Below are 27,810 nucleotides of genomic sequence, written 5' to 3' on the forward strand. Positions count from 1 at the left end.
TTTTTCAACTTAGGACTATTCCATTCTTATGGTAGTAGTAAGCTAGACAAAAAGATAAGCTAAACTTTTTTACTCAACTTAAATATGCACTTTTTCAAATAAGCTACAAAATTCATGGGCTAATCAAATTAGAGGAGGAAAAAAAATTTTACACATGCGCTTTTTTATCGACCTACTAAACTAACTTTTAGCATCGAATTCAAATGGTGGAGCTAACTAATAATAACTAAAATTTCAAATGAAATTTGTACTAGTAAATGTAAATGACCAAACTTGATTTTTCTAGGTTCAGTAATTACCCCCCCCCCCCCCCCCCCCCCCCAAAAAAAAAAAAGCTCCAAGACCTCATTGCAATGAACTCACTTGTGAGTAGAATTCTCTTCATTATTGATCAGCCACAATCGAGAGGAAATGCAGTAAACTTGTTAAAGGCTAATTTGGAGCCTAAAATGCACACTAACGGACACAACACACTACATCGAAACCACTATTATATGGACCAATAGACTGCAATGAAAGTGCACAAAAAAGTACTCAAATAGCCATCCTGTTAACACGTGGGGTGTTACATTATCTCTACCTGTATCTAGCCCCTTATTTGCATAATACCACTCATAATTGTTGCCATTAACAAAGAGGTGTTACATAATCTCTACCTGCATCTAGCCCCTTGTTTGCATAATAGCACTCCAAAGCCAACAACATATCAACCCCCCACAGTTGTTGCCATTGACAAAGGTTTGAAAACAAGGTGGCTATTCCTGACACAATAGAAAGGCCCCCTTTAGGAATGAGCTTTTGCTAATTGATAGCTAGCATATAGATACATGCCCCAAAGCAAATATAGAGTCTACTCTCACCTACTACCTATGACCCACATCCAAAAAAGACTTTTATTTTGATAGGAATTAGACTTTTCACCTTTGCTCATATCTGGGAAAAGTTCTCCTTCTCTGGATGACTGTTACCATACCATATTTTACCCTGGCGGGCATCCATGAGGCATTGATTCATCTGCACCACAAAACACAATCTTAGACCCCTTTGTTTCCCACCATAGAGTAAAATACCATAGTCTCTGTGTGTTATCTATATGTAGATGTAAACCATTAACATTTTTTAGCATCACAATCTCTGTGAGTACATCACTATATGTGTGGAATCTCTATGTTGATGTAAACCATTTACCTCTTTTAGCTTCACAATCTCATTATGAGCGGCTGCTAGCAAATCATCTTTCAAAAGATTGCAGCTTGTCTGATGGGTGTTGCCCCTTGCACGCCGCTCCTGCAGACCACATGCTTTTCTTCCAACCTCTTTACTATGTGAGCTATAATGGCCATCCAAGCTATTAGCATTGTGCTTTGTACGACTTTTCTGGCATGAACAGAAGTAGCTTGACCTCATGTTATCCTTCATGGTTGGGGTCGTGCATTCCTGCCCATCAACCCCTTTTCCTTCCATGTTGCTTTTGGCATACTCACAATTCTCAAGGCCTTCTTGATGTGAGTCACTTTTGCTTTGCAACTCTAGTGGATCTCCAATGGACATTGAATCCATTCCTTTGGTAGGTGTGTGAAGAGCCGTGGGTGCAGATACCTGTTGACTCAGAGTGTGAAACTTTTCTTGCCACTCCACAAGCTCCACTTGAAGATTTTGATTCCCGCAACGCAGCATTGTCTGCAAACAACAAAAGGTATCAGGTTCGCAAGCTAGCTTTGAGCTTCCATCCATGTAGGTGTATATGGCTCTAGTTAGTATGAGTAAGTGTATAACATGACAAAAAGCACTTGCCAGTTCTGTCAGAAGATGTTGCTTTTCAGCTCCCAGCATAGCTCTCACCTGGAAAATCATGTATAGGATGGAGATCAAAAACATGTAAGGTGCATTGCATGGTCTCATTGCTCCATCAACCATGCTCACAAGATGATGAAGAGATTAAGCGTGACAAATTTGAGATAATATGTGAAACTAAAGGGTTTGCAAAGGATTTCATAGCATCTTCCTAGGTAAGTGAAATATAGCGTGATTGAAAGGAATGATTGAGGGAATCAAAGCTACCTTCCGAAGTTCATGATCGTAATCTACTGCTGCTGCTGCTGCCACTCCTTGGCTCTGCAATTCTGCAACCTGATATGGAAGAGAGAAATCATCAATTGTATTTCACAAGGCCACTTCAAAAGGAGCTGATCAAGTTGAATCCTGAATCCTTTGATGAGATTAGTCCCTCAAGTGAAAAAAAAAACAATGGCTGTGTATTATTCCAAATTTAGCCCACGTCATGGAAGCCGCTTAGGGATTATTGCTCAACAGGTGTCACATGCATCAGCTCCAAAACTCGGATGCATGTCACACCGAGGCTATTAATTAGGGGTATGACCTAGAAGAGGAATCATCCCCCTAACATATAAAGGGACAAAGACTCTATGAGAGACTGAGGTAGAGTGTCCAGAACATGCACTGACAAAAGCAAGAACTTCAAGGACTTGCTTGCCATCCAAGAGCTGAGGCTGAGCCCAAATACTATTTTCAAAGCTGTGTAGTGATATTGCCCAAGGCACAAGGCCCTCCATGTCAAGTCATCATCAAAATGAGCTCACGTCAGAATTAGCCCCCCTAAAGTTATAATTCTTACTGAGGCAGTGTGGACTAGAACAACTTTCAAAAGAGGCAAAGGAAATCCCTACCCTCGAGGAGATCAGGTATGTAGGGATCCATTCTGAGGAGGCCTACATTGAGAATCGTGGATGGAGTCCAGAATGCCTTCATTAGGCAGCTGACCCTTCACCAAATCATTAAGCACCAGAGACGTGGTGCCAACATGATAAGATACGTGTAAAGCCAATTCAAGATAGCAAATAAGAGCGAATTGAAGGACTGCAACATTACTCCAAGAAAGCTTGAATATATCTCACCGGCCTGCAACAATGTAAGGAAGAACAGTCTCTCGGACTTGGTGGCACAACAGGCAGCTCGAGGAATTGCAGGAAGGCATGGATATGCTGCAAGAGAGGTTAGCTAAAGAATACTAGAAGTGCAGGAGTAGAGAAGCCAGGGTGAGAATTCAAAAAACACAGCACACTGAAGGTGTTATGCATCTGGGACAGGCTGGATCAGCACCAAAGATAGGGTCCCTGCCCACGATGTAAAAATAGCCAGAAGAAGTAAAAGATCTGGCTCCTCCTGTATGAATGCCAAAGTCTATGCCTCTGGATGGGACAGGATGGATCAGCATGAAAGATAGGGTCCCTGCCCACCATGTAAAAATAGCCAGAAGAAGCAAAAGATCTGGCTCCTCCTGTATGAATGCTAAAGTCTATGCCAGATCTCCTCTGTATGGGAGGGGTAATGTCATGTGCCTCCCGATGTGATCTAACAGTGAAAAATATTCCAAGCACCTGAAGGGGCACACTTGACCTGGAAAAGACAACCAGCCAAAAATGATGGTGCTTACTGAGAAATGAACCAATGATCCAATGGTTAGGTACGGCTGCTTCAATCTGCTGGATACATCCACGACTCCCCCTGAGATGCTCGGTAGCTGTCAATCTCTGATCATTTGAGAGACTTTTGAAAGTTTTCCAATCAAGAACTGTCGCTACACATCTCTCCCAATCTGGCCACAGCATACATCCTGCTTCACCCAAGGATCTGCCAAAGTCATCTCTGATAAGATCATTCCACATAATGGATTGCCTGTCAGCCTCATCCACTGAGGCTTGGTGTTGTGTCGTAAGCACTTCCTCATACTGCCCCAAGCACTAATAATGGATGATACTGGGAGAACGGGAGGCTCTACTCTTCCTCAGAGAAGATGAACTGTGCGATATGCATCCAATGCATCTGGATATATGATACATGAAGAAGTCCTTCCAAGGCTCAGTACCAAGAAGAGACCCTCTGGCAATCAACTTGCAAGCAATGCTTTGCACTGGATCTCCAAGTCTATAATATTCAGCCCCCTTCTTGCTTGGGAAAAATAATAGTCTCCCAAGCAACTTGTAAGAAAACACAATAGCGGAAGCAAGATCGACACGATACAAAGCGCTGAATTGCAAAAAAGAAGTGGAAACAATATTACTGCCAAACTGGGTAACGAGCTTTGATGGCGATCTAGATAGACTCTGGATGGAGGATGTCTTGCTTACAAGAGTGCTTGGACACAATGAGCTCGATGATAAACTAAAGCAACCAAACTATCTATATATAGTACCCAAGGTCGACATGGACATGGATCAACCACATCGACCAACCCATGATTTCGTCCAAAATGACCAACCTTCCATATTCCGACTAGGACCAATCACCACATTAGACTACAACAAAGTCCCATAGGCACTTTGCACAACTCCCGCAGCCATCTGAGATGGTCTAGACTCTCAAACGGGATCGACAACCCAAGAACAATGTGTCCGTCCAGCACTCACAATGTAATCACATAGCCGGCACAAGTACGCATCCTGCTTGGCAAATTGCCAAGTCTAAGGAAATATTATTATGATTTATGGTCCATACTAGGAGCATGGCAGAAGGTATGGGCAGCATCGCAAGCAAAGAGAAAAATAAAGGAAATATTATTATGATTTATGGTCCATACAGCAGTCCAACTATTCCTATGGCTGGCCGACTGCATCCTCAGCATATTATATAAGCATCACATCATTTTCAGCATAAGAGAGGTCATTAGTTGAGCATTCAACCATCTAGAATCGGTAAGACTCGTGTAGAAGGGGCCTAGGAAACCCCTATGGAGCTGACCGTAGCCCTACATCATGTACAAGCATCAAGTTACCCTTTTGTACCATAGTAATACAAGAACTTAGAAAACCCTGACACCTAATCTCTCTCCTCTGTCTTAATCTTGTGTTAATTAGTATCAATGTTCTTAATCATGCTTACGGCTGTGGATCACTACAACAGGCTTCCGCACATGCAACATTGATATCAAATCATTCAAGCTCATCCCACTAAGCTATGTCCCAAGGAAGGTGCACAATTCCAACAAAAAGGATGCAACAAGGTACCAGATGGAGTGGTCTGGCGGAGCTAGAGGAAGCATCCCCTGAGGGTAGGTACGTATACCCAGTATCTCAGCATCGAGTCACCTAGATCACCCCTATGATCACCTCAAGTAGATCACCCTCAACGTCGGGTCACCTAGATCACCCCTATGACTGACCATAGCCCTACATCATGTACAAGCATCAGGTTACCTTTTTGTAACATAGTAATACAAGAAAACCCTGACACCTAATCTCTCTCCTCTTTCTTAATCTTGTGTTAATTAGCATCAATGTTCTTAATCATGCTTAGGGCTGTAGATCAATACAGCAAGGCTTCTGTGCATGCAACACAAAGGCAACCTCAATCCAAAAACTCCACCAACGGAGCAAAGAAAGATGCTTATAGACCCGACAACAATGAGATACAACAAGGGGGCTAAGGGGCATCCCTATCGTTCTAAGCGAGAAATCTGGAAGCACTCAAACTCTACCACCATAAGTAAGCACACTACTATGAGCATCCTGATAAAGGCATGACACCCTTGTGATCTAATCCTACAAGAATCCCATTCGTGCAAGGGTAACTTCAAGGAAGTCCCAATTCACTTTGTCATAAGCCTTCTCAAAATGTAATAGTAATATGGCTAGGGTTTGATTGCTTGCCTTAGCCCATTCAAACAAGTTCCCAAAAAGAGAATATGTTATCAAAAATAGTTAGTCCTTGAAGGAACTCATTATGTGTATCATGAATCACAATCTACAAAAAAAGTTGCAACCTCATGCTTATTGCCTTGGCAAGAATTTTGTAGGCTGTCCGAAGCAATGTGACAGGTCTCCATTGGGCAATATTCGTCTTATCACTACCTTCAAGAATAAGGTAGATAAGACCCTGAGTAAGGAAAGATGGCATAGTACCTGTGTTTTGCATCTCCTGTAAAGCCCAATGTAATCTCTTCCCCGAAGTCATCCCAATACCTCACAAGGAAGGTCGGCGAAAGACCATCATCCCTTGGACATTTACCATGAGGTAATGCCAAGAGTGTCTGCCTGAACTCTTCAATGGAAAAGGAGGCATCAAGTGAGGCACACATGTCATCCAAGATCAATTGAGGCAAGGAATCCCAAACCTTCTCTCTCTCTCTCTCTCTCTCTCTCTCTCTCTCTCTCTCTCTCTCTCTCTCTCTCTCTCTCTCTCTTTTCGTGAAATGGTGTTTTATATTATATGTAAAATGTACATCAGCCACATGGCTCACACAGAACCTATGGCCCCAAACAAAACCCCCACAAAAGATCCTCTAAAGGATCATGACCATGCAAACCTGTACACTAATAAGAAAGCCTCCTAGCCAAATAAGCATCCCAGATAGAAGCATCAAAGATGAGCCAGCCGAGCCGCCGTAGACCATAAGGAAATAACATCTGCATCCAGTAGCTGAGCTGAGAGAAGAGAAGAAAACTGCCAAAGCAGCAAACCGCGGATACGTAGAATGTGCCCATGTATTCCAGACAAGGAATCAAAAATGAATCCATTCCGTGTAGTCCAAATATGCCAAAGTCCTATCCATCTAAGGAAATGGAATATCACAAGGTGGCTGTCTGAAGTAATGACTTGAGGACAAATCCCAAATATCCACTGATGAGCCGAAACAGTAGACCTCTCTACTGCCTCCCAAACGCGAGAGACAAAAGACCAAATCTGACGGGCCACTGGACAACTCATGAACAGATGCATAACTGTTTCAGTGCATGTCGTGCAGAAGAAGCAAGAGGCCAGTGTAATTTTACGACGGCTCAGCTGATCCCGTGTAGGTAACCCTCCCACCAACATCCTCCAAATGAAAACCTTACCTTGGTAAGGGAGTTTAGACTGCCAACCACTCATAAGAGTTTTCTGCCACCATGATTTAGACTTGTGCAATCCCCACACCTTATTGGCCTTGGCTGAAACCCAATCTTTCTCTGATACAAGCTTATGATAGACCTGGTTAGCTGAGAGTGATATCAAGTCACCAGATTTACATAGTGCCCAATCAAGCCAAGGCTGATCTGCAGATGGCCGAGGCAATGGAGTAAAAGGCTCAACTGCATGCATGATGTCAGCCCATAGTGGCTGAAATGTCCGAGGAACCCTAAAGTGCTGCCGAATACGACGAAATGAATATGGCCTGTCACGACCAGGTATCACAGCATCTCGGATTCTAACCAAGCCTAGCCTGACCATGCGGTTGAGTCGTATACGTGAAGCATCTCTGTCTGGCCAAACAATGACACGCGACTCCACAAATGTTTCGAACTGCAAAGAGTTCAAAAGTAGTCTTTCATGACCAGGATCCCACCGAGCCAACAGTAGAACTTCATGCCAAGAAAGGAGAATATGCGATAAAATGTGTGATGAGCGAATACGGACAGGATGAGCCGCATTCACAATGTCCCACCATGAAGCCTGCACACGTGTCCGCCCATGTGACAATCCCTCCAACTCAATCAAGTCACGAGCCATGAAAACCCAAGGCTGCTCTTGCAAACACATATCCTGAAAAAGCGCCCACCTACGCGCCACCATATGCAAGCGGACATCCAGTAAAGCAGCCCCACCCATTCTTTTGGGCGTCGTAATGTGATTCCAAGCTATCCATGTTTGACCCATAATATTTCCTTGCCTCTTCCACAGCATAAACCGAATGGGAGCAACCAAACGGATGAGAGATTTGTGCGTCCAAGGTAGGAAAGGTAAAAAATAGGAAATCATGCTAAGCATAATAACCTGAGCTACCTTAACCCTCACATGCATAGGCCACCCTTGAGCTTTCCAATACACAAATTTATCTGAGATCCGAGCAGAAATCCAAGCAAGAAGCGCTTGGGGGTCCACATCCACACCCACCGGATATCCAAGATGACGAACAATGTCTCCTGTATGCACCACACGGCCTTGCCACCCTAATGCCTCAAGATCAAATTCCGTGCATACAATGAGGGCTGATTTTGATGAATTTATTTTCAGCCCAGAAGCCAATGCAAAATTATTCCAAGCTTCCATTGCTCGATCTATATTGGCTTTTTCGGCCCTGAGAAACATAAAAGTATCATCCGCAAGGGCTTGAGCAACCAATTGCTTGCCATGAGGGAGATGCAAACCAACCACTTCACCATGCGATGCCATAGCATCTAGGCGAGATAACATAGGATGAGTGGCAATGGCAAAGAAAAGAGGGCTAAGAGGACAGCCCTGCCGGAGAGAACGGGTGAGAGAAATACCATCCGAAAGTCCTCCATTGAGCATAATCCGCGTGATAGAGCCAGAGCCAAGTAAATGCACCAAATTAGCCATTTTGGGACCAAAGCCCATGGCTGTCATTAACTGAGAAAGGAAAGACCAGCTGACATGATCAAAAGCTTTTTCAAGATCCAGCTGCACCATCACAATCTCTTGCTTCTTTGCCTTGGCATAATCCACTCCAATTTGAACATTAAGAATATTATGCAAAATATTCCTGCCATGCACAAATCCATATTGATACGGATGAACAAGAGTAGGAAGCACCTTCTGCAAGCGATTGGCAAAAATCTTTGTAAAGATTTTATACATAATACCCATAAGTGAGATCGGGCGCCATTGAGCCAAAGAAGTAGGCGAAGGGACTTTGGGCAACAAACGAAGTATGCCCAACTTCCAATCGGCAGGCATATATCCCTCATCCCAAACCCTTTGACAAATAAGCGTCAAAGGCTCTGCAAGCTGATCAGCATATTTTCGGAAAAACTCATTTGTCAAACCATCCCAACCAGGGCTCTTTCCCATGGGAAGTTTGGAGAGAACAGCTTCCACTTCCCCTTGAGTAACAGGAGCATCAAGCTGAACTACCACATCAGGGTCAACTTGATATCGTACTTCAGCAAACAATGACTCCCTTGCAGCCAGGACAGCCGGTGAGACATCCTCTCGAGGGGCAAGCAAATCTTCATAAAACCTGATGCAATGCTGAATAACCTCAGAAGGTTGAGTAACAAGGTTGCCTTTGGCATCCATCAGCCTAACAATATTCTCACGCATATGTTTTTGATGCAACTTATCATAGAAGCGATGAGATTGACAGTTAGCATCCCGCAAAGCATCAAGACGTGCAAGTAGTTTAAAGCGAACATATTGTGCTTCCTGCACCCTAGATAGCTCCTTTTTCAGCCATTCTATGGCATCCGCAACTTCAGCATCCATAGAGTCAGTAAACATGAACGCCTGCAAGCCCTTTAAAAGCGACTCAAGGAGGGCCACATGCTGTTTTTGTATAGAGGCATTAGCAGGACCATAATGACGTGCTAATTTCCGAGTGTTGGTAAGGAACACTGGCCAAGCATGATAATCAGCCATGGACACTCTTGTGGAGAAATGTCGTATCAACTGACGCATATAAACATCAAAAACTTCATGCTCCAAAAAAGTGTGATTTAAGCGCAAAGGCAAGCGTCCCAACAAGCCTTTATATGCATCCACAGGATGATAGACCATTTCAAACACAAGCGGCCAATGATCTGACAAAACCTGTTGCTGATCAACCATCATAGTAAGAACCTCTGGCAAAAAGAGATCTTGATGTAAAATATACATCCTATCCAATCTAGCATAAGTGCCCCGAAACTGTTGTGAGGCATAAGTGTAACCCCTTTCATCTGAATGCAACCAAGACCACATGTCTTGTTTTAGCGACCTTGCTGCAAAAGCTTCCCACGCCTTTCTCTCCGGGCCATCCATTACAGAATGAGGCGACGTGGCTTGCTCCCTGGAGACACACATATTAAAGTCCCCCATCACAAAGCCAGGATGAGAGATTGAAAGAGCACACAAGTCATTCCACAGCAAACGGCGTGCACGAGCATTATTTGGAGCATACACCCCTAACAACCATAAAGGCGTATCATCCCAAACAATCTGTATCACTAGAAATCTTCCATGAACATCTTGAATCACAAGAGAAGGCTGAAACTGCGAACGAACAGCAAACATAACACCTGACTGCGAAGCAGGATGTCCGCTGTAGAAAACATGAAATCCCTTATATACATAGGCTTTGCCAGCCAACTTATGCTGCTTATGTTCAACTGCACACAAAACATCCCAACCATGACAAAAAGTTGTACGCCAAAGCCTGAACTGCTTTTGGCGCGAAGAAATACCCTTTACATTCCATTGTACAATTTTCATAAGCCTTCCCAGAAAAGGAATCAACAAGGCTGTGTACTAGGCCCAGGACAATCTGCCAAATCACGAACCTTTTGAAGCATTGCATTTTTAGACATGGTATTTGTGATCTCAGATTGCCCTTGGAGTTCCCGAGCACGTGTCAAAGGGTAATGACCATCCCATGGCGAGATGACCTCACCCTTCGAACCAAACACAAGAGGCAATTGTTGTTGTGCTTCTTTTGTTAGGCGATTTCTAATAGGATAGCGTTCTACTCTATCCACCCCAAGAGGCCCTGTACCCTGAGAAAGTTGGCCTCCCGGCCTCTCAATCCTGGTCTGTTGCTGGGCACCTGAACCCAAAGGGCGACGAGCATATGTATGTAAGGGCCCCTGATGAGCACGCAAAGGCCCCCGCCAAACAGCATCTGAGAAATCCCCCCGCGGGGCAACAAATCGTGTCTTTTTACCACGTACTTCCACCCATGGAAGCTCAACCTCATTCTGAACATCCACATGTACATCCATGTGTTGGGCATCATGTGAAGGAGCATCATGCTCATCTTCCACGGGCAACTGCCCATCAAGGATATCCTTTGTAGCAGCAACTTGTTCTTTCTTAGGACATTCGGAGACAAAGTGGCCCATCTCACCACATTTGAAACAGTGGCCAGCAAATGTATCCCACCTCAATTCATACATTAAAGGTTGCAGCCCAGCCATATTGACACGCAAATGTGTCGGCCTAGGTCTCCCAGTATTCCACAACATGCATAGACGATTTCGGTTTCTAGATGTCATTCGAGGCACCACCAAGACATCACCGATACCTCGCATGAGACTTGGTAAAACACGCCAAAACATTGGTGGGAATTGTTTCACTTCAACCCAAACTGGGCAAGCCTGGCGCAACATATCTTGGTACTCTGCCATAGGCTTCCACGGAACCACATGAACCAACTGCCCATCCAAAAAAAGTGGCACCTGCTCCAAGACTGCCCTACGGGCTTCCGAAGTGCGAAAAAGTATTTCATAAAAGCCTCTCGGACCATCGTAAATCTCCTCAAGTGCCTCAGGCAACACCAAGCGGCCCAGCCATACTCTAAGACGAGGCAACAATGGAATACGCCCAGTAAAGAAAAAGATAGCAGCACGATCATGAAAATCTGCTAGCTGTTGTAGCAACAAAGGAGTCTCCATGCATACATCAGCCACACCACTATTATCCACTGCAGCCATTTGCACGCTATTTGCCTTCACATATTCTTGCAAAAGCTCACCAGTGATCTGCAGCAAACGTGCAAACTCCGGAGAAGGTGCCTGAGAACTTTCCTCTGCATTCTCTCCAACATTCACCGGAGTATAGCTTACATCAACATCAAGCCTTTGACGTTTTTGTTGCTCTGAGGCATCTGAAGCATAACCCACATCCTTCTCAATCATCTCCTCAATAAGATCCATGTTAAGGCTATTGGCAGCCATGTCGCCAACAGCAGCAGCCGGATCATCCAAATCCATGTACAAAAGCAAAGAAAACTCGTTCTCTCAAACCCAAATTCAGCACCTGCTACAGTGCTGGCTGGAAACTCTTCTGTACCTGCAGTACCTGCTAAAACCCTACTGTACCTGCAGTACTGGCTGGAAACTCTTCTGTACCACCTGCTGAAACCCCACTGTACCTGCAAGTCACCTGCTAGAAACCCTACTGTACCTACAGTACCGGCAGCTGGAAACTCTTCTGTACCTGCAGTACTTGCGGAAACTATTGTACCTCGGGGAACCCCTACTGTACTGCAGCACCTGCTGGAAACCCTACTGAACCTGCAGTACTTGCTAGAAACCCTAGTGTACCTGCTGTATTTACAGTAATACCTCTTGTTGCAAGCAGCTCCACTGATAACGAAAGGCGGTATGTTGTCTTCTCTGCAAGGATGTCGATCACACAAAGGGCAAGCGTATCTCTGCTGAACGGCCTGTTGATGGCGACTATCTGCTGGGGGTGACGACTGCCTGCTGATGGCGACTATCCGCCTCTACCCCTCTCTCTCTCTCTCTCTCTCTCTCTCTCTCTCTCTCACACACACACACACACACACGCGCGCCCTGAGGTAGGGCAGAAGCAGAAGCTCGACTATATCTTCTCTCTCTCTCTCTCTCTCTCTCTCTCTCTCTCTCTCTCTCTCTCTCTCTCTCTCTCTCTCTCTCTCTCTCTCTCTCTCTCTCGTTACATCGACACTCCTCAAGATATGGGGGCCTAGTCTTTTCCATAAGAGGGAGCCATTGGCAGACAGGACGGACCAGAGAGAGGCTATTACGATGGATGGCAGCATATGGAGAGGCCATTAGTGATGATCATTGCACACATGATCGGAGCAAGTCATCTGTACCACATGAGATCATCAGGGCAGAGATGGGGGCTGCCCCAGTGGTTACTGAGGCTTTGTTCCGTGGAGTTACTTTTCTCCATAGAATATGGGAGCTCCCTCAGCAGAAATACCCTCACCTAGCACTCACTTCCTCCAAACAGCTTGCAGATGAGGGAGACACCCAGTGTTGGTATGCCCAGATGCGCACATGGCTGGCCTTGCATGGCATGAGTATTGATGCACTCCCGCCTTTTGCTTACAGCCTGGACTGCCCGTTCTTAGATCTCAGCCGTTCAGAGCTGAATCAGGTGATCAGGATGGACATTGTGAGACTAGATACAGAGAGGACATGGGTCAGGCCCCCGCAGCCATTGGGCACGAAAATGGCACACTACCATAGTCATTTTCTACACCTCTCTTCGGACGGGTTTATTATACGCCATGCTTACATGGACACACAACTCTCACATGGTATTCGGAGTGCTATTGGACAGATTCGCACCTCTTCACACCGGCTGAGGATAGAGACAGGTCGATATGAGGATGTATCAGTAGAGGACTGCATATGCCAGCTTTGCCATCAGGAGGTGGAGTCGGAGGAACACTATATATGTCATTGTACTGTCTACTATGAGATCCGAGGGAGGTACCACTGCCTGTTCCGTGAAGGCTTTGGACCTTTGCATCGGATCATGGACTTTGAGGACCAAGGTGGATCCATAGTACTACCGAGAAATGGTCACATTTTGAGGCGCGAGACGCTATGAGTGCATACCACCTCTATCACTTGTCAATATAGAGGCGGTCATGCAGTAAAAATCAAAGGCGATCCTCCTAACCATGTCAAGCTCTGAGTGGAGCACTCCTTGCATGTTTTGCAGGTGTTTGATACATTCCGTGTTATGGGAGAGGCCATAGCACATGCGCAACAAAGAAATGCATGTTATATCTACCTCCCATCTAAATCCAGAGAATGACTCATGTACATGATAACAAAACCCTGCTTGTTGCTCAAAAGAGTCTAGCAACTTAGCCCCATTTTATATCACTAGGCCTGGAGTTCCTATTCCCTCTCGTATCATTCTTCATCTTCCCGTCTCCACCACCTTTACGTATTCTCATACTCACGTCGGGTAACTCTTCTTTCCAAGCATCATTGCTCTCCATCGAGGTGATGGTTTTAGTAGAGGGAGTATCAAAAAAAAGTCTTTTTTTACCTAGGTTAGACCTAGGCTAAGACTTGTGCATGCAGAAATGGATTGAACCCTAAAAATGAAAAGCCTAATTTGGTGTTTTCACTTTCCACACTAAATCTAGGACTAAAGACGTTGCTAGGACTAAACTCATGCAAAATACAAAAACCTAATTTTGGCACACAAACCCTAATTCAACCTTTAAAAAACACAAGCTAAGGACTACCTAGGGCGGCCTAGGCTTTGATATACCAATGTGACATGAGCAAACACACAAAGGACAAGGTAGACCTAATCTATTGTATATTCCAAACATGAATATGTACAATGATCTTGGATCTTGACCTTGATCCAATTTGTGCATACTAATCTACGTGTATACATATGCTTGGTGATTTCACAGCTTGGTCTGCTTGGTGATTTCACAGCTTGGTCGTTCTCACCAAATGCTTGTCTTCTTGCCTAGAGCTACCTCGAGCTGCCTCTATGCAAGGATTCTTGCCAACACTTGTGAGATGCTTGAGCGACCTATCCAATTTCTACCTTTCTATGCCCTTTGACGGTTTGACCTCCTTTATATAGGGATAGGATGGAAAGTCATGCTCAGGTTGGTTTTGCCTTTTTGAATAATATAGGTCAAAATTGTGTCAAAAAAGGTAACCCAATCCAAAAAGTTGTATTTGGTCTCCAAACTATGCCCAAAAAGGTGTCCCATCCATGAGCACATATTTCGAGCACTTCTAGGCACATGTAGGGCATCTAAATCAAGTTCAAATCTACCTCTAAATATACCCATATACTTACTAATCATGTCCATGAGCATCAAAATTAACAAATGCACATGACATCATTAGATCATCTCATCCCCACACATGAGGCAAATCAAAGTCAGTTCATAGTTAGTCCTTAAGATCAATTTTTAGTCCACTTTTGGAAGGCCAAAGGCCATGGAAGTTATAGAGACACACATCTTTTTGTATCATATCAATATACTGAAAATACAATTCATCTCTCGCTTCCCTCTATTGCCTAATCCTTGCTTTTTGCATTAGTGCTCCTAATCAATAGGCTTAGGGCTAGATCAAGTAAAACAAGGCTTTCCAAAAGTGGGCTAGAAACTGTTGATCTAAAGGACTGACTCTGATCTGCCCCATGGTGGGGATCACATGATCTAATGACTTGCTATTTATAGCTCCTAGCCTACCCCTACAAACAAACCAATTGTTGTGCCAACAGAAATAATCACACAAACTCATATAACATCATTAAATGCTGCCAAATTTGTGTGTTAGATGCTCATGACCTGGCCGACTGGTAGGCTATCTTTGGGGACTTCATCTTTACTTGCTAGAGCTTGTTATATGTAGCCTAAAACTCCTTTTCCTAATCAGAGATTAGCTGGGATTAACCATGTCCACGTGTGTGCTCATGACACCAACAGTCTCTACCATGAAAGGAAAAGATAAATCTCTCCCAAGAAGCCCTTTCAAGGGGTTGAATGATGCCTTCATGTCCCCCCTTACTATCCGCCACATGTTGCTTAACCATGTTGAACTCACCTCCAACAATCCAATGAGCTGCTTAAGAGAAAGAGAGAGTCCATTATGGCATTATTAGAGTTCTTTCTCCTCTGAGGTGGAGCATAAACATTCGACACACTAATTTTCAATCCACCCTGCATAACCATAATCCATTGTGCTCTAAGAGGGATAATAACTCCATGACTAATCACATAAGGAATAAACGCATCTGTCGCTAAAGTACATACTCCACCTTTAGTTCCATCTGCAAAACAGACAAAAAGTGTGCTCCTACACAAGTAGAGATCCATGGGACCATCTCCAACTGCAAGGTGAAGCTGGTTCCTAATGACCGGCGAGGAAAGACGCCACCAAGGCCCTGCAGATTCCATAAGATAACTCACATGGTAAAGAGGCAAAAAACATGGCGCCAGATCTGAAGCACCTCTTAAGGGACAAAAAATTATCAAGTGTGATGGCAATCGAGGAGCATAAAGCATCATCATCAACATGGGCATCATCACCAAGATGTTGCAAGGCACATACATTGACTCGTCTGCCTACACACTCTGTTGTACATCACCATGCAATAAATCCCTATATAATACATCCTACTATGAAGGTGATGCATCAATATTTGCAAAACTATCCCACTATAACAGGATCCCATGTGATCATCAGAGAGATCAAGAGTGGATGCATGTCTATCAACCCGTCTATAAACCCAAACAAGCAAAGGTTTGGGACCAACAGGAGCTGGAAGGGCCATGGGTGATGTCGCTTGGGGGGTGCATTTGTGCCGTCTCCTAGTTCGGTCCCTAGCTCGAGGATGATGTCTAGCAATGTGACCCTATTGTCGACAAACATGGCACTAGTCCAATCTATCGGTAATCTCTATCCATTGTCTGATAAAGAACCATCTGGTACTAGCAACATCACATGATCATCTATAAAAGGTCAATGATGAATATCATGACTTGTAGTACCCCATCAATACTAGCCATGACAGGCGCTACAGCCATGGGAGGTAGGCGGAGACCATAGTCACAAGAAACAGCCGTTTCAATACCTAGAAATACCTTTCTCCATTTCAAGACCCCATCCGTTTCCATGGCCATTTCTCGTTTCCCAAGTGACATTGTCACAGGAAACGGCTATTTCCACCCCTAAGGACTCGTTTCCCCGTTTCCATTCCTCGTAACATTTCTGTTCCCGTTTCTCATTTTTGGTGACTCTGCCAAGGACTCCTTAAACCTGTCCAAAGGCTGACCCTATGGAAGCCAAAAACTTCCAATAGATCCGTGGGAGCCCAGGGAACCTAAGGAAGATCAAATAAAAGTTGCAATCCTCTAGCATCAGGTCGAAGTTCCAACTATATCAAAAGAAGAATAGTTTCCTCAGGCCGAGAGAAAATGGGCTGCTCTCAAGAGTCTAAGGTTGCCTCCACTGAATTGAAACATGCTTGGAAGAAGCCCCTTCCAAGTAAGCGGGCATCAGTAAAATGTAAGCTCCTCTTTGGAGAAAAAGATGGTTCTCCCAGCCGGCGGGGATAGAGGATGATTGGCTTGGGAAAAAGCCATAATGGGCGGGCGGCCAACTTGAACACGGTAAAATGTTGACGCAAGTAAAGAAGCGGGAGAGGCAGGAGCAGGGGCTTATCTGCGTAGGAGAGAGGAGAAGAAGGAGAAGAGAAAAAGGAGGGCAAACAGAGAGGAGGGGAGCGACGTGAATGGCAGCGGGCACTCCCAACTCTACGCTTATAAGATGAAAAGACAACAGTATGCTTATAAACAAGTTGTTTCACAAGAAAAACCAGCTATTACCTGTTGTTCCAACCACTCACTATGGCTGCTCAGCTCTGTTTTCTCTTTTTCGAGTTCTTTCAGGCGATTTTCAGCAGACTTTAGGGCTTTTGTCTGGATCTCGAAAGCCTCTAACAGGTCAGCAAACTGCTTGGTTATATCCTGACCTTCAATCTGGATTGCTCAAACAAAGGATTCAGAGAAAATCCCCAGGTTCTGAGTAACCACAGGAAGCAAATAGAACGACTGGATCTCACCTTGGCTGCCTCAAGGCATTTCTGCAATGCAAGCATCTCTTCTTGTGAAACTTTCAAGGCTTCAGTGGTCGCATTGGAGGAGATTTTAAGTTTCTGCTCCTGCCAAAACCATGATTTTTGGTAACCTTATGAAGTGTAAAGCTAGCACTTTGGCCTGCAAGTAAACATCATGCATTGTATTTTTTCCTTAAGAGAAGTTGCATACCAGTTTCTCAATTTGCTCTTTCATTCCCTGTAATTGCCCAGCCCTAGCCTGCACATCCATGCTCCCATTTAGCCATCATTCATTGCCACGTCATCCCCTTATTTGACCAGAGGAAGAATTGGATAGATGAGCCAACATTCATATAGCCAAAATCTAGGAGACTCTTTACATGGTAGAGGGTACGGCACTCAGCAGCTTCCATTCTCAGTCTCTCTCCTTCTTCTTCTTGGGCTTTAATCAACGAGGAAGCATGCCTCTTCACCTATTAACACAAAAAGCATGCTTTAGGTACATCTGTTCTAATTAAACTGTGATCAATTCCATGGGAGCAACTGAGAAAGAGGGAAGATAAAGAAGATATCAAATGCAACACCATGGCAGGCAGAAAAAATCACAGAAAATAAACAAATCAATAGAAAAAAACAAGGGAAAATGAGGTAAAATAACCTTGTCCAACTCCATGGTTGCCTCACGAGCAGCAGCAACAGCTTTGGCTGCTCTGAAGGTCTGGCTGCGAGCCTCCTTTGAAACCTCCATCACAATTTTAGCTCGTAGTTGTTCAAGCTCCCTACTCTCATCTTTTGCAGCTGACGACTCATCAAAACACACCCACCATGTAAGGCAACCCATCTCTCTCTAACCAGGCATCTAACCATGCATGTGAATTTGCTTATGAGTCGCATCCTTCGGATCCAGATTAATCAAATTGTGTATCAGTTCTTAAAAAGAGAAATCTCCTTGCCCCACATGAAAACACATAAGAAAAGTTAAGCAACACACAGAATGTTATGAGATGTTCTAACTCTTGAACCCTTGACTGAAGGCCAGCTGCTGCAGCTTCCACCTCAGCAAGATACTTTCTCAATGCTTCGGTCTCCAACTCACTTTCCAAACGTGCACTGCTCTCAAAATAACCAGAAATGTGTCAACATATACAGCGCTCACCACAGCAGATGCAACTACCTAAAAAGACCTCACCATTTTATAAAAATGATAATCTTCAACCTTATTCAAAGTTAAGAATTTCTCATTAATTTTTGCTTTTTAAAGTTTTGAACCAGTTAGTTTGTTCCTAATGGCATTGTGCATGTGCATCCATTAGATATAAAAATTAAGACGATGGACTAAAGGCAAGTTATCTTCCAAGTACTTCACACTCTCAGCAGAAACATAAGAGCATTATTATCATTTTCTAGTTCATTACCTCCTTTCCGCCATTTGCATATGGATGACAAGTAGAGAAATAATCATAAGCCAAGATCATGGAGAAAGACCTTTCAAGTCTCATACATAACTTTGAGAACTAGTTTGGAAGACTCTTACATAATACCCGGTGTGATCATCAAGAATTTCAATTTCAGAGGAAAGTCTTTCCAAGGCCTTTGTTTTGCACTGGGGTAGAAGAGTCAAGCCTGCTGCACCATTGCAGTCCTATGGTGTCTTAGTCATGTTGGAAGCCACACAAAAATCCAAGATTTGGACTGCAGTAAACCTATCCACTCATGGAACCTATCATACAAGTGACGTATGACTAGCCACACAAGGAAGAGGGTATAACCAATGCTACCCCACTTATGCTTGAGCATCCTCACTGACAACTCTCATGAGCGGGAAAATACATCCATAGGTGCTGCTCTATGGACTAATTGGTGGCATGCGTATGAAGAAATGTCCAATCATCAAATGAAATCAAAACATAATATGTTTTTGAAAGTATGTACACCATCTTGTGTTCTTTCCATTGAGTAGTTTAAGTCTTGTGCTCCCCTCTCTCAGCTTAGAGGTTGAGGTATCTCCTTTTAGGGTGGTGTGAGCCTAGAGGATGTGGGTCATATTCAATGCCCTTGAGAGAGAAGGCTGAAGCTCCCGGGCATCGAGGGGCGGTATTCAATTGTTGACATCAAGGGGATGTGAGAAGGCGGGAAGGCGGGGAGGGTCCACATGTACCCTTTTGAGGCGGTTACCTAGCAGCTGTAGTATGGAGCAAAAGCAGGTGGTTGATTAACATTGGTCTGCTGCTATGATTAGAGCAGAAACTTTCCACCAACAAGATAAAGGGTCTAAATCTGGAGAAAATATGTGAGAGCAGGAAAGTGGGGAGAGTCCATATTTACCTTTTTGAGATTACCTAGCAGCTGTAGTATGCAGAAAAAGCAGGTGCTTGATTAACGTTGGTCTGCCACTATTATTAGAAGCAGAAACATTCCACCAGCATGATAAAGGGATCTACATCTGAAGAAAACACGGGAACGTTTACTGAAGTGGGACTGGAGGGCAAGGGACTGAAATTTCACACCTATATCGACGAGCACTCTGCAGGCCATCTTGCTGGTTAGTTCGACCAACCTGGAGGGCAAAGGACTGAAATTCTCAGATTCAGCCACACTTACAACGACAAGCACTCTGCAGGCCATCTTGCTGGTCAGTTCGACCAACCTGTCCTCCACATACCAGGAGTCTTCTACTGTTTTTCATGGTCGTCCATGCTTACTGCCCACAAACTCAGCAAAACTTTGAAAAAGATGATGAGGCAACAACCACTGCTTCAACCAGTAAAAGTCTTGCTTCACATTTTCTCCTCCATGATGTGTCTAGTCCCATGCAGGAGTGAGCAATGCACCTCATGGTGGCACCTCTAAACATGCATCATTGTGCAACAAGGATGTACGTTTTGATTGTACTAATACCTGGGAACAATCAAGGGTTCCAAAGATGACATGTTTTGATGGTTTCAAGGATAACAAAGTTCTAGCTAGATACTGTGTCAAGTAGAATTGAACTCAAGATATGTCATGCAGATATTTTGATTCTAGCATCATACAATACTGAGCATGAGACTAAACAGAATCAAAGTGCTTGGATTCCTATCAGGGTAGGAGACATTTCAACCATTCTCAACCTGCAAATTAGTTCTGATCTGTACAGTTTTTGATTGGCCAAGTTCAATAATCAGGAGGTCAGAGGGTAAACTAATGATATTCATTTGCTGACCTAAAACCATGCCAAGTATTAAGGTGTGCTTGTTGTCTATATTGGTTAGCCATGCCAAGTATTATAGTGTGCTTGAATGCTTGAATTGTCTATAATGGGTTAGCTTTTAGCTTCAAAAAAGATCAAGAAAACTAATTACTATGTTTGGCGATTATTGTTACAAAGCTAACAATGCTTCTTCACCTCTCAGACGCTCGCAATGCAATTCGTAACTCTGAAATCCTCCACTGTAGGCCAACCTGTGTGGACAGGATTTTCTTTGAATAATTTTATGTGATTAAAATTATGAGTGGAGTTCTTTGATAAGTGCAGGAGTTAGGGTAAGAGTTAAAGAGAGATGCAAGCCAGTGTGATTAAAATTATGAGTGGAAGTTCTTTATTAAGTGCAGGAGTTAGGGTAAGAGCTAAAGAGAGGTGCAAGACAATGTGTTTTTTCTAACGCAGCAGCACGAAGCTTATGTTTAGGTTTACTAGATTTGTTCTGCAATACAATGTGATGAACTTGAGGGCTTCTTAGAGGGATCTAACAAAACGTGAAGCTCTTTGAAATGCACCTCATCAGCACTTGGCAAAATTGCATCAAACACATCACTCTGGATGACCATCTTCCCATCTTCATCTGTCCACCGGCTTGCCCGCTCTTTCAGACGTCCTGCTTCATGATGGACCATAAAACTCTCAACCTCTGCTGAGGTTCCCCTCACCGATGTGGGACTCTCCATCCTCGAAGAAATCGATGTGTTTGGACCTTTCTCGTTCGAAGAGTCGCAGACTCTTTCTGCACCACCCGCCGATACACTGGTTTTGGAAAAGGTTGCAGAGTTGACTGGAGCAGTTTCAGAAGCATCATCTCTGTGAAGATTTGAGACGGTCCCACCCTCTGCAGCAACAACAAAGTCCATGTCAAACATCCACTTTATGTTAGGTTTTGGTAATACAAACCTTCAAGTGAGAGTAGCCCTAGCAAAACAAAAACAAAATTGATTGAGAGATTTATTTGGGTACGTTAACCTGACAGGAAAGAACCCAGCCCTTAATTCATCATACCGCACCCACCTGCAAGGGGAAGGGGAAAGGGGGAAGGGGGGGGGGGGTGGGGATGATGTGTGGGGTGTGGTGTGTGGTGTGGTTGTCTGTCTAACCTACAACCCTCACATAGGACTTCACCCCCCTTACCGACTGACTATACAGCAGGAGACAAGCGCTAGCACTAGGCTACACACCTGTTGGCCCCTATCACAAACTTTTCAAAAGCACGAATATCATACTCTTGAATAAAGCTAGATCAACGAGCCCATGCTTGAAGTTCATGCCAGGTCACTTTGTGCAGCAGCCAGCTGGTGTCAAGTGTTCTGTGCATGGCTTACCTCTTAGCTGTGCTCCTACAAAAGGGCTTGTTACATGGTTGGAAGACTTAATCCTTTGGAATGAATTGCAAGCTAGCTCCATTATACAGTGTTTTCTCATTAGAAATCAATACTTCATCCCTTGGCATCATAGTTGGTCTTGGGTTTGTACAGCTGCCCCACAAGAAGGCCAACACACCTAACATGTTGGGGGTCAAACCTGGGTTTTTAGCAAAGAAAAGGCCCTAGCTGTTGTCATCCATGAGCAGGCATACAATCAAAAAAAATTAGCTACATACTACATAGTGCTATTCTAGTTTTTAATCCTTGCGAAATGTCATGAGAAAGGTTGCACATGTTGCTTAGCTTGACTTTAGCAGAGCTACTTCTGTTAAGGAGTTCTAGCTGAAAGAGTGCCCAGAGCGGAAGCAAAGTGGCACTAGAATGTGCTGAACAGAGAGTGCAAGAGAGAGAGAAAGATGGAGAAAACTATGCTGAATATACTGAAGCAAAACAGTCCCAAACAAGAGACACTACAAGTCTCATAAGTGAGGGAGCAAAATATGTACAAGACTCAATGAACAATGAGAGGCCAACACCCACTATTGATAGTAGGGGTAAGCTGGCCGACTAGAGCTGCAAAACAAGCCGACTCGAGCTACTAGACAGGCAAAAAAGCTAGGAAAAATCCCAAAAAAAACTAGAAAAAGGGGTGGCCAGCCCACAAGCAAGGGCCATGCAAAAGGGACCAAATGGGCACCATAAATGAGCAGAAATTGGGGATGACTGTGCTAACACCTCCTCTCAGCACCAGATGCTGAACATACTCCAAGAAGTCGTCCTCTGTCAAAGACAAAAGAAAGCAACAACAACAGGTACCAAGAAAGCTCCACAAGCAATCTCCACAGCAACTCAGCTACAAAAGCAACAGAACAAGCTGCAAGGTACATTGCTCTTCTAGAAGAGAACAACCAACCATGTAGGTTGCGTCGTGCTACTCCAAATATCGGTGCCAAGCCCAAATGTAAACACAGTGTCACAAGAATCCCTAGAAGCCTGTAGCTCCAAGAAGATAATACCCTCAAAAGAAATAGAGTCCATCTGCTCCAACTCTATACCAAGAGTAGCCAAATGCTGTATAATAGCACCCTCCTCGAAGGTCGGCATCGCCAGATGTAAGAACTCAATTGCCCCCTCTGAATCGGGACTCCATAGGCCCAACCAAATCCAAATCCCAATCCTTCAATCCCTAAAAGTACCACTGTGCCCCAGGCACGATCACGGACACACCTGACCACAATCCAAAATCCTCACACAGAGTAAGGGAAGTAGGAACATTCACAGTAGTGGTAACTGAAGTAGTAGTAGCCTCCTCAATAGCATCACACAACGTAGAAGCAAGCTCCTCCATAGAAGGCAAAGAGACCAACAACACATCTTGGTCACTGGTTGACGAAGAAAGAATCGGAGGTGAAGCAATAGGAGAAAAATCCCCCTCAAAAGCTGTGAGCAAAAACAGCCCACTATCTTCCTCAAAAACATTACCAGATATATCATCCTGGCAAGGAGAAGTATGCACAGAAACTGAAGGCAGGGCAGCAGGAGAAACAAACTCCTCAGATGCAGTGAGCAAAATTGGCCCACTATCCTTCGCTGCAGAAACATCTCCAAAATAAGTATCCATAAGATCACTGGACCCATAAGCAAAAAGCATCTGCCAATCACTAGCATCACCATAAAGGTCACAAATCGACTGCCACATATAGAAAGTAGAAGCATCATCGGAGCATAGATGAAGTGTCGAAGAATCGAATCCTAACAATTCAGGAGAAGAAAGCCATAGATCTGTCCGTCAGTGTTCCTCCACCAACACACATCCTCCGCAGAGGCAAGGTCCGGCAAGCACCGATTCTTGTACGAGAGAAACTCCATCAAACCATACTCCCGGAGAATAGAAGTAACCTGCAACTTCCATGACTGAAAGTTACCACCATCCAACTTGTCTGCCTCATCAAGGAAATAACAAGAGAGTGGTACGGGAGCCAAATCTGAAGTTGTCATCATTGATCCAATCAATAGGGCCAACCCCCATAAAATAAAACTGTCCAAATCAAAAAACGCTAATATAGAGTCTTTCCTCCCACCAAAACGCAGCCCTAAGAGGCTGGATAGCACCCGAGAATATGCTGTAAGAGGGTGCAAGAGGGAAAGGCAACAACAACAAGGACAGTAGCTTGGACTCTCCTCAAGAAAAAACGCACAATCTCTAAAGAAGAAGTCCTCCACCACAGGTACCAACACTGCCACCAAAGCCTGCAACACCAAAGACCCCCTCTGCAAAGGAGCAAGCCCACGGGAGAGGAAAACACAGCAAGAGAAGCTGTTGTCCTGAAAAAACAGGCCGCCTATGTCCAATCTCCATGTGGAAAAGAAAACGCCGGTCAACAAGTACCTGATGGCTGTGTTGATGAAGCCAATTTGTAGGCGAAAAGACCAGCAGGTGCTGTCCAGAAAACGCAGCAGCAAAGGGCTGCAAATCTGAGAGAAAATGCAAAGAAGAGGGTGCTGAAAACAGTGCTGAATCTGGGGCAGCAAAGAGGTTGCTAAACCGGGAGCTCTGATACCATGAAAGAGTGCACAGAGCGGAAGCAGAGTGGCACTAGAATGTGCTGAACAGAGAGTGCGAGAGAGAGAGAGATATGGAGAAAACTATGCTGAATATACTGAAACAAAACAGTCCCAAGCAAGAGACACTACAAGTCTCATAAGAGAGGGAGCAAAATATGTACAAGACTGAATGAACAATGAGAGGCCAACACCCACTATTTTTAGTAAGGGTAAGCTCGCCGACTGGAGCTGCAAAACAGGCCGACTAGAGCTACTGGACAGGCCGACTGGAAAATGCCAAAAAAGCTGGGAAAAATGCTGAAAAAATACTAGAAAAAGGGGTGGCCAGCCCACAAGCAAGGGCCATGGAAAAGGGACCAAATGGGCACCATAAATGAGCAGAAATTGGGGATGAATGTGCTAACACTAGCTACAATTAGAATAGGTTACAAATGAGGTTCTAATACCTTTACTTCAGTGTGTTGTCCTAGAGCATTTTCACCATGGAATAAGTCCAAGCAGGCACCTATAAAACCCTAACCTTGCTCTTGAAGCACAAAGGATTTGTTTGACCTTGACAAAAAGCCTAGTGAAGCATGTGCCCTTGGAATGGTGTTCCAAGCTCACTCTACCAAAAAAGCAGGCAGCTGTAATTACACATCTTCTAGACTTCTTTAGTTCTACCCGGGTGGCATGTCCTACAGTAAACCGTCACTTGAAAGCTTGATACAAAGGATAGTTCAAAGTTGCTGAGCAGTATGAGTCATGATGCAGCAATCATCAATCAGAAGCTCAAATAGTAATCAAGCCATTGCAACAACAGGCCAAGAAAAACAATTCTTGTCTAAATAAACGCAGCTACAAATCTTGAGAAGAACCTGTGGTTGCTCATAATCCATCCTGAATGCATGCTTTTCTATCCTAATAGCACAGTTAAACGTTTGGCATGCATTCTCCACATGCACACACAAGGGACAGGAAGTGACAGCAAAGTAATACAACTCGCAAAATAACACCATTCTGAAAGAAAACATAGAAAAAGTAAAAAGATTTATGGGCATTAATGCCTCGAGGATAAGCGTAATTGTAGCTAAGTTTGATCTTTGAGGGCATGAAATTTTTCCAGGGTTCAAATTAGGTCCTTAACAGCAGTAGCAGGCTCTAAGTACTTACCCAACTCCATTACCTCAGCCCCTACACAGAAAAGAATCATCAACATGCTCATCACCAACTTTGGGGGAGCATAGATGCAGCAATAGGTACGTCTGATGATGTTTTCAGGGTGAGGAGGTGGACAAGGATACCACCTGGATTTCTGAGGGTCCACTAACAAATGACTGTAGAAAACAAGACACAAAAGTTTCGCTGCTGACACGAAAGTCTCACTGCTCCTCCTATGGCTTGCAAACAAGTCTCCTTATCGCTGAAAAACTGATAAGAGGGAAAAATAAAGACAAACAGACATACTTGCACTGACAATATCATAGGTACTGATGCAGACAAAACGTACCAAATGTTAGATCTGAGTGAGTGGGTGAATCCAACTGATCTTGCATGGACAGCACGCTTGAAGCTGCCCTTCCTCTTGATCCGAACCCAGTCGGGGCCTCCCACCAATGGTTCAAGGGCCACTTGTTCACAACACCATGACTCGCAGCATCAGGCAATGGCATGGACATTCCACCATAATGTTCAATCATACTCTTGTTGCTGAGACCCTCATCTTTGCGAGACAAGCAAATGACTTGTTTTTTGGGTGACATATCCTTGTTGTAAGCAGGTGTAGGTATGGTTTCAGCCTCACAGTGGCAATGGCACGCTTGGTTGCCAGTCTTAGCATGTTGCACACCAGGTCCAGGCATGGTTGTCACTACAAGAAAAGATAAGAGCACAGAAAATTAGAAGATTTGATTATGTTTTCACAGAAGCAAAGCATATAGATGTGCCACGGTTCAAGCCTTAGACCCACTCGTTGGCTTACAAGAATATAACCTAATTTTTCCATATTTGTGTTTTTCAAACCTGTAAGATGTGAACCTCGAATTGAAGGTAAATGTGAACTTCTAATTGAGGTTTCATAAAAAGTACGCATGAAATCACCAGAATAAATAATTGCGTCAAAATCAAGAACAGCTTACAGATTGGCACGCAAACCCAAAGATTTTTTTCTTATGATCACAATCTTTTCGGTAATTCAAAGGAGGGGAACGGGAGCTTGAACTGGGGAGCAAAAAAATACAAATCCTTTGATGATTTTTTCAACTCAAAGCTCTTTATCATCAGCTAAACCCTTCTTAATCCCTCTGATTAATGTAACTTCAGGTATAAGCTCTGCACACTGGAGAGTGTGAAACTATAGTAACAAAGAGTAGTTTGAAAATATCATAAGTTTAGAGAGATATACGTCTAAAATTGCGATGATTGGCGCCAAGAACAGAGAGTCATGCCCTGTGGGCGCAGAAGGGAAAGGCGGATCTTGGCCGCGATCTTGAAAAATGTCGAATTTTGCTGACTACGCCTTGAATGCTGCAGACGACAGAGCGGAGAGGTCTCACGAGAGAGGGAGAGAGAGGAAAACAAGAGGCGAAACTTTGTCGTTGAAGAAGCCGGGAACTTTGATGAGGAAGAAAATGACGGAGGAAGAAGGCTGCATTGAATTTGGTTTTCCCGCGCCCCTCTCTCTCTCTCCCTCTCCCTCTCCACTTTAGCCCCTTCTTATTTGAATATCATGCCATGTCACGATTTTATTTTTTATTTTTTATACATACTTCCTCTTTTTAATTTTCTAAGAAAAGCAGAAATTTGAAGAAAATAGTTGGCTCAATTGAGCATAAATTTGAAGAAAATAGTTGGCTCAATTGGGGACTCTTATTTCTACATTAGGAATTTTTTGGACCCAAAGAGGGCCTCTTAGATTAACTTTTGATTAGGAATGGACCAATAGGAAGAGAGGTGGGTCACGGGTGTACATTTTTTACTTCTTTGATCCTAGGGGGCCTAGGCTTTGGTTTGCTAATGGGACCTAATTACTATTCTTGTCCCCCTACCTCTTGGGCCCAAACTTAGAGGTCCCCCCACCGAGAATCGCGCAAATTAAAAACCCTAAAAATTGAAAATTTTTAATTTTTCCCCAAAAGTGTGTTTTCCCTCTCAAACTTCCCTCCAACATACTCTAGGTTTGGAAAGCTCATTTTGAACCTCTTTCTTCCTCTTCTAAGCTCTCTATTGCTGCAGAAACTCCATACCTCTCAAGCTCTCCCTCCTTGTCAAGCTCCCTCAGTCTCAAGCTCCCTCTCCCTCTTTCTTCCTTTTCTAAGCTCTCCATTGCTACAGAAACTCCAT

General features: G+C 44.0%; 1 protein-coding gene across 3 annotated transcripts; it reads right to left on the reverse strand.

Moving 5' to 3' along the window:
* Nucleotides 1–534: 534 nt before the first annotated feature.
* Nucleotides 535–27,108, reverse strand: LOC147633905 (uncharacterized). Of its 3 annotated transcripts, XM_086804970.1 has the most exons (15): nt 26,873–27,108; nt 25,979–26,338; nt 21,070–21,395; nt 20,699–20,754; nt 18,305–18,423; nt 17,972–18,111; nt 17,694–17,786; nt 17,525–17,572; nt 17,320–17,418; nt 17,084–17,236; nt 2,062–2,130; nt 1,795–1,842; nt 1,189–1,680; nt 922–1,014; nt 535–761 (listed from the first exon to the last, which is right to left on the reverse strand). In XM_086804970.1, the coding sequence occupies exons 2-14, from the start codon at nt 26,328–26,330 to the stop codon at nt 928–930; spliced, it is 2,082 nt and encodes a 693-aa protein (XP_086661096.1). In that variant the 5' UTR covers nt 26,331–26,338; nt 26,873–27,108; the 3' UTR covers nt 535–761; nt 922–927. The 3 variants fall into 3 exon arrangements, with proteins under 3 accessions (XP_086661096.1, XP_086661095.1, XP_086661097.1); XM_086804969.1 differs by having other exon boundaries at nt 535–1,014; XM_086804971.1 differs by lacking the exons at nt 25,979–26,338; nt 26,873–27,108 and adding an exon at nt 21,527–21,587 and having other exon boundaries at nt 535–1,014.
* Between the last annotated feature and the right edge of the window lie 702 nt (nt 27,109–27,810).

Source organism: Cibotium barometz, chromosome 11 (genome assembly GCF_041138505.1).
Source record: "Cibotium barometz isolate CiBa-2024 chromosome 11, ASM4113850v1, whole genome shotgun sequence".
Taxonomy (NCBI): Eukaryota; Viridiplantae; Streptophyta; class Polypodiopsida; order Cyatheales; family Cibotiaceae; genus Cibotium; species Cibotium barometz.